Source organism: Lactuca serriola, chromosome 8 (assembly GCF_051521515.1).
Source record: "Lactuca serriola cultivar US96UC23 chromosome 8, Lser_US96UC23_V15, whole genome shotgun sequence".
Taxonomy (NCBI): domain Eukaryota; kingdom Viridiplantae; phylum Streptophyta; class Magnoliopsida; order Asterales; family Asteraceae; genus Lactuca; species Lactuca serriola.
The window spans coordinates 333,506,260-333,514,023 of record NC_136415.1 but is presented as its reverse complement, the minus strand read 5'-3'; the positions used below and the strand labels follow the sequence as shown (position 1 = coordinate 333,514,023).

General features: G+C 38.1%; 1 protein-coding gene across 2 annotated transcripts; it reads right to left on the bottom strand.

Moving 5' to 3' along the window:
- Positions 1–373: 373 nt before the first annotated feature.
- Positions 374–6,785, bottom strand: LOC145069568 (Prolyl oligopeptidase family protein). Of its 2 annotated transcripts, XR_013689557.1 has the most exons (16): positions 6,373–6,785; positions 5,605–5,812; positions 5,367–5,477; positions 5,227–5,272; positions 4,997–5,112; positions 4,400–4,906; positions 4,197–4,319; positions 3,820–4,131; positions 3,290–3,748; positions 3,137–3,202; positions 3,004–3,064; positions 2,772–2,921; positions 2,550–2,687; positions 2,207–2,484; positions 1,925–2,115; positions 374–1,823 (listed from the first exon to the last, which is right to left on the bottom strand). XR_013689557.1 is itself a non-coding variant. In XM_079016506.1 (15 exons), coding segments are annotated over exons 1-15 (2,853 nt in total). In that variant the 5' UTR covers positions 6,650–6,785; the 3' UTR covers positions 1,849–2,114. The 2 variants fall into 2 exon arrangements, 1 of the variants encoding a protein (XP_078872632.1); XM_079016506.1 differs by lacking the exon at positions 374–1,823 and having other exon boundaries at positions 1,849–2,115.
- Between the last annotated feature and the right edge of the window lie 979 nt (positions 6,786–7,764).

The following is a 7,764-nucleotide window of genomic DNA, read 5'->3' as shown; positions in this document are numbered from 1 at the left end:
TGTTATTGTTATTATTATTATTATTATTATTATTATTATTATTAATTAATTAATTAATTAAGAAAAAAGAAAAATATTATTACCCTACATCTCTCTATTTCCTTTCCAGTCCATTTAATTTTCTTCAATTTAATGTTCTTCAAGATCCCGATCATCATCCTCGTTCACAAATCCGATGCCCGACACCACCTCCGGTCACCGTCTCCGTCCATAGAATTAATGCCCGGCAACAGCTCCGGTCACCATCTCCGACCATGGATCCAGTACCACAGAAATCACCCAAACTCAACACAAAGTTACCTAATAAAATACATATAAACCCGAACCTGCAACTCAAATCCAAAACAAAAGTCCAATCTACAACTCAAACCCAAAACCAAAATCAAACCTGAAATTCAAATGCAAAACCAAAATCAAACCTACAAATTCAAACTCAAATCCCTAATGCAAAAATCGTCACTTGTTGTGTTTTGCTTTTCTGATGCAATTTGGAAAACAAAGCACTGGTTTTAGAGATGGATGAAGCTGTGTTGGGTGGTGAAGATAACTTGTTTGTTAAATTACCATCATCGATTAGGGAGTGTAAGCGCCAGAATTCCACACATAGTATATGCCAGAGTTTCGCACACAGTGACGCCGTCGATCCGTCATAGCCTCATCATTGACAGGCTCTCTCGTCGGAATCCAATTACAGATCCAGAGATATGATAGATGACGAGGTTATTTTTGACATAGTAGCCCAAGTTTCAGGGTTGTCAGATGGTTTTCTCGCCGGAAAGGGAGTGAGAGACGGAAGAGAATTGACGCCGGAGCAGAGAGAGAGGTAGAGTAGTCCATCATTTTTGTTTCAAGAGAGCTGGGGGCGAAAGCAAACAGGGGAAAAGGGAAACGCGAGGGGTGGGTTAGTGGGGGATTTTTTTTTTTTCTTTTTTCTTTTTTTTTTTTAATTTAAAAATGATAAATAAATTAAAGAAAATTAAAAAAATAAGTTATTAAGGGTAAAATGGTATTTTTATATCGGAAGGAATGAAGTGCGCAAGTTTTAAACAAATGAGGGACGGTCCTAGTTAATTTTTGAAAATAGAGACTGAACATGCCTTTTAGCACATGTACAAGGGATTGTGTAATTTACTCTAATACTTTAAGTCCAATTGTTAAAAATGAGCCTAAGTTCTACAACCTCAAATATGAATTTAAGTCCAATTGTTACAAATGAGCCTAAGTTCTACAACCTCAAATATGAATTGTTCCACATGGAAAATTGGTACTATAATAGGAAGAACCGATACTAGTATAGTATCGAAACTAGTACCATATAGTATCTATCAGTTGTTGGTACACGATACCCGCAAAATCAGATTTTCGGTTTCAGTATTCTTAGTTTCAGTACTAAACTCACTCATACTTATAGTCGATTACTCTATAGAATAAATACCAAAACGCCTATGAACAATAATGTCTTGTGTTTTTAAGTGTTGCCACAAATTTTAGATTTTGATAGATTTAGTCCCTTTAATTTTTTAATTTACAGAAAAGACCCCTGTAAAGTTTTTTTTTTCCTACAAAAACATTTCATATGTCTAAGATTTTTGTATCTTGGTAGGTTTGACTCCTATAGAAAATAAATTACAAAAATTGTCCCTGTAATAAAATAAAAGATGGATGAACCCGTCTGTGTCAATGCAACGCGAGGACTAGCAGCTTCTAGTTATATCTATAATGCATGCGGCCTTGTATTAACATGGGCTTTGTTACTTCGGACCTAGGCTTTGGCATGTCCTTACCTATTTGAGCTCCGGACGGGCAACTGGACCCCCTAGTACCTATTTGATCATGGGACTGGATCAATTAGATGAACTATTTGAATCTTTGCATCCAACAATGTAGATAAATCCACATTGCCGAAAGAATATGAAATACATACATTATTACAAAGTTGGTTTTTGTTTTATGATGGATTGATTATACAACAGTAGCCTTCCCTTCACATCTTGTACAACATCAAGCAGAAGAATCGTCAGCCATATCATGTTTTTGTTAAGAGCTAAACCGCATGCCAACAATTTTCTTCAAATAACAATGGACCCTGTAAGCTCCGACCCAAACCAGAGAGGTCTGAAACATGCAATATGTCAAAAAACCAATATGACATACAGCCATACTAGTTGTTTCTCACTACAAGTTGTATAATGAGCACAGAAATTACCAAAGTGATGATCTTGTATTGTAATGAAGAGTATCAACTCCAATGTCTTCAATCTCTGCAACTGCACCACCACCAGAGGCAACAGTTGCTTTGGTTTCATCAGCATCTTCTTTTTCTTCACAAGAGTTGGAAACACAAAATTTCTGTAGCCACCTATCTGTCTCCCAAAGGACATGCATTATGCTCTCCCGTGATGAATAACCATGACTCTCAAACGGTAGAATGACTAGGCGAGAGAGTGCCCCATGCCCCTTCAACGCATTGAAGAAACGATCCGACTGCACAGATTACAGAATAATTATAATGTATTTTCACAGACCACATAGACAAGTTGAAATCCCACCTGCATTGTCAGTGTTCCTGAGTTGTTGTCTTCTTCTCCATGGATAAGCAGGATGGGCTTCTTAATCTTATCGGCAGACATGAAAGGACTCATCTTGATGTAAGTATCAGTGGCTTCCCAGAGGGTTCTATCCTCATTCTACTCAACAGTCAACAACAAAATAAATTATAAATTACAAGCAACAAAACCAACCAAAGTCTGCCATGTGTCTGTCTGTCTTACCTGAAACCCAAAAGGTGTAAGTGTTCTATTGTAAGCTCCTGAACGAGCAATGCCACAACTGAAAAGATGAGGGGCATGTGCCAACAGATTTGCTGTCATAAACGCCCCGTAAGAATGTCCCCCGATTGCAATTTTTCCTGGATGAGCCACCTGAGTCACATACATACCATTTTAGTCAATCACTGACTCACTGAGTCAGTCAGCAATCAGAATAGATTTGATTTGATTTTACCCCACGGCGGATGACTTCCTCCACTGCTGCCTCTGCACTCGCAACAAGCTGCTCAACATACCTATAACAAATTCTCTCTATAAGAAATTAAAACAAGGATCTATTAAGTAGTTATCAAGATTACTTTACCTACCTATCATTTGCTTCTTCCTTTCCCTCACCAATGATGGGAATTGTTGGCCCGGATAATATAGCAAACCTGGAAAAACATGTGGAAAAGATTCACTGAAAGATTCACAAGGTCAAAAGTAAATATATAAAAGAGAGAGGGTGAACGAATGCATGCCTCCTTGCGAGCCAAAGCAGTGGTGATGTTGGGCCTATGCCTGCAAACTCATTAGGAGAGCCACGAACCTGTCCAGCTGCTTCTTTGTTTTTAAACTCTCCAGGATACGACCACACCAGACAAGGCAGAGGCCCGTCTCGTGTGGGGTCATACCCGGGTGGCAGGTATAAAGTTGCAGTCAGTTGGACTCCATCCTTTCTCTCGTACCTCACCATTTCCTTCTGTAATGAAGCCAATTGAGGGTATGGATGTGGGAACCTTGTGATTTGGCATGCTTTCCTCTCTGGCCATCTCTGGATGTAATACTGTGTGTTTTCAGTCTTAGACTCTTTGGAAGTCAGGACCTTCAGTTCATTCACCTGCAACTCTCCTTCCTTCTGGTCTGACATCAGAGCCACCACACTCTCATAATACTTCTCCTTGTCGCTGTGCCATATTCTCTCCTTTTCACCCGTATCTCTGTCATGTGTCACATATCATATCAGATTCAGATGTTTTTGAAATATGATGCATAATAGGACTTTACTTACATGTCAAACAGATCTAGAAAAGGTATGTTTCCTTCTGGGGTAGCACCATTTCCATTTAGCAACAGGTATGTGGCTTGTTTATCCTCCTTCTTGAACTTGGCAATAACATAAGTCCCATCAGGAGTTCTCCTCAGCATGGGAGAACCAGGGTCAGAGTACACATCTTCAGATGATCTATCAAACAACAGACGTGGAGCTGGAGGATTCTCATTGGATGATTTACCAGGGGAGACCAACCAGGTTCTGACACGTCGTGTTTTGTACCATGATTCATATATCAATGCAAGCGAATCATCACACCAGCTTATTCCTCTGCAGATATTGAAAAAAAAATATGACTAGATAAACTTATGCCAAAAAAAAAAAAAAAAACTTACCCATAGCGAAGATCAAGCTTATGAAAGATGCTTGGGTGGTCTTCACCTTCAGCAGCCTGTGTGTAGACTATGTCACGAGGAGAAACTTCTACTTTGGCATCACCTCCATCTTGTGTCTCCACCCTTTACCAAAACATAATATAAGTAGTTATTATATAACACACTTTTCAAGGTTTTCAAGTAAGTTATTACATATTACATACCAGTAGAGAGTTGAAGGTTTATCTGCCCTCCAATTCAAGGAGCGCATGCCTTTTCGGACACTGTTAAAAGCAATTGGGATGTCTTCAGCAACAGGCAAATCACAAAGAGTCCTCAAAAACTTTCCATCAGCAGCAGACCAGAGGTCAATCCTTTTGGGAAATCTTCCACATGGGACAGTAAAAGAGAAGGGTCTATGAAGCGAAGAAAGTAAAATGTATTTCTGATCAGGGGAGGGATCAAGTGATGTGTATACAGCTGGCTCTCCAAATAACTTCACACTCCCGTCTAAAGAAACCAAAAGAAGCTGTGAGGTGGCATAATACTCAAACAGATCTTCATCGTATTCATCTTTAAGAAGATCTTGGAAGGTTCGAACTTGAACAACAGTTTTCTGCTCATTGGATTGGATTTTAGGACCAGAGGGGACTAACGGTTTCTTTGGTGGCTTTCCTCTGGATGCTGGGATTGTACAAACCAACAGAGTCGAATCATTCACCCACACATAACTGCCAATCAAATTTCAAAACAAACATTGATTTTACTATTTACCAAACAAAGATATAAAAAAAAATATAATATTTCAAGATAATCCATACTTGTCAAAGATTGCATTCAGGAACACATCCGGTGACTGAAACAAAGGTTTAGCTTTTCCTGTCTCCACATCTGCAACCCAGACTCTCAACTTGCTGCCAACATCATCCTCTTCCTCCTGTTTCACTCATCAAACAACAGACTGGATATAACTATTTTCTAGTTGCCAAAGGAGCTATAATCATGGTGCTTTATTTTGAAACACCAACACCAGATGTATGTTGACCATTACCTGATCTTGCCGAATGCTGAAGGCTAAATGACGACCATCAGTTGACCTAACATTAACAAACAAAAATGAAATTAATTAGAAAATGACACAAGTCACACAACACACAGAATAACATTAGTCTATTCAAATTCCAAGGTTACCATGTAACAAAATTGAGTTTAGATCCATCTGGAAAGCCATGTATCAATTTTTCTGGGCCTAATGTGCCATCATCTCTTAAATCATGGATTCCGATACCAGTATAGAATGACCTACATGCAGACAACCAAAAATAATTATTTATTTATTAGCCAGTCCACATGAAAGCAGGCAGCATAAAAAAGTTGACACTGTATTACAAATTAACAATAAGCAAGAACAAGCATCCTTATCACCCACATCCTGCTGCGGGTATTAGATTTCCCATCAATACGAACACCTGCAAGCTTGTCCTCTGGTTTCGCCAGCTCTGACAATGGAGGTAAAGATCTTCGCTTTAAGAACAATATTTTATCTCTCTGTGGAGAAAATGATAAAGCTGGAAGTGGTGGAGCATCAACAATATCTCTGATCTCTGCTGGAGGAAGACGGTATCCACTGTTTAATTCTGATTGCACATTCAAAATGAGAAAGAGACTGTTAGTCAACTCCATTGCAGACTTATGCCAACTTCTCAAATACCTAATGAAACCATAAGCATGTTAAAAACAAGTCGTTAGTGAATTTAACAAAGTTCAAATTGTGTTCAATCGATTGCCTACCCAGGTCTGAAACTATCAGTATCAGAGCAGATTGACAACAAGTCTAAGAAGCCGATTTTGATTTTATATGAAAAAGACTTGTATGGATTTTATTCCAACCTAAGCAGTTTCCATATCATATAGATTAAATTGTAACTAGCCTAGCACCAAAGTCAAGGTGGGAGTGAGTATTTCACTTGTTTTTTACTTGGAACACAGCTGTTAACATAAGCAGTCAGCAGTTGAATCCTTGAATTCCAGTTTCTTGGCTACAAAACAAATTTTCAGAGCAAACTCAATCTAAATGGAATTTCCTATACTTCGGGTGTGGCGTTAAACAAAACTATCCGATTACAATCGATCATCCAATTCAATAACCAGTGCTTCCAGAAAGAATCAATTCAGATGAATATCGAAAAACAAGTACCATCATCTTCAGGCGTAGCTGTTGACCCATTAGGACCAGCAGCGTCTTCGGTAGCGATTGCGGCAAGAGGGACGAGATTGTGTAATCGTGAGGTAGACATGGTATGAAGAAAAGGGTTGAGGGTGGAAGGCGGTGTTGATGATGAAATTCGACAGCGTTTGGAAGAGAGAAAGGATGGGGAATAAGAAGAGAAGAGGGTTGAAGATGGATGAGGAAGAAAAGGGGGTGAAGTGAGGGAAAAGAGAGAGAACCGGTGATAGACTTTGTGTAGGCGCATGACGATGGAATCTTGTTGGAGTGTTTGATATGTAAAGCGTCTTGTCCTCCAATGCGCATCCGTAAAATGAACCGCACATAGAGTAATAAACAGTGGATGATGTGCTCATCCTGAATTGAATTCAGGATTCTTGTTATTGGACCAGAAACTCCCCTCATACTTTTCTCCCATTATTTCTAAAAAGAGTAAATTACACGGTAGTTTAGGGTATCTATGTATTTGTTCTTAAGATTTTATTTATTTTTTCTTTTATTTTTTTTTTAATTCGAACCGTCATTATTTTATAATTTTGTTGTATGTTTGGTCTTTGTCCATTTAAAAAGACTATCTTACCCTCGTCTATTTATATCTTTAATTAAATTTTTATTTTTTATTAATTTATTATTTATTTAAATATTATTTATAATTTAATAAAAATAATTTTCCCACACCTACTCAAAACTGTAAGAATCCAAAAATTATAATGTAAAAATTCATTTTTAGTTTAATTAGAAACACCAATTATCTTTTCCCAGAATCATCAAGTTGCGGAAACATGGATGGATGTGCCGTGATCAAGCGGGGTTCTTCCCTTTCAAATCGGAAGTACCTTGTAACTAGATCTGGTAAACGGGTCGTGTCGTGTCGGGTTCGTGTCGGTTGGGACATTAAACGGGTTGAGGGTAGTTAACACGGACACGACACGTTTAATAAACGGGTTGAAAAAGCTCACACAGACACGACTCGATTATAATCGTGTCAACCCGACACGACCCGTGTAACCCGTTTAACCTATAAAAATTGTGAAACATGCCAACCCGTGTAACCTGATACGACCCGTGAATTTGACATAAAATGGTAAACCAAAGTTAACATGGTCACTTTGTCATCAAATATCAAAAACAAAATAACTAAAAACAAAATAAATTGAAAGTTCAAGTAATCATCCAAATGTCATGAAATACCAAAAACAAAAGAAAGTGGAAGTTGAAGACTTCAAGTAATCATCCAAACTACCACAACATTAAACATATTACAATCCAACAAAAAAAAAGTTTAATACCAACAAAGACTAAAAGTTCAAAACAAATCAAGTCTTTTTCAAGCTATTTCTTATTCATCCTTCTTCCTCAACA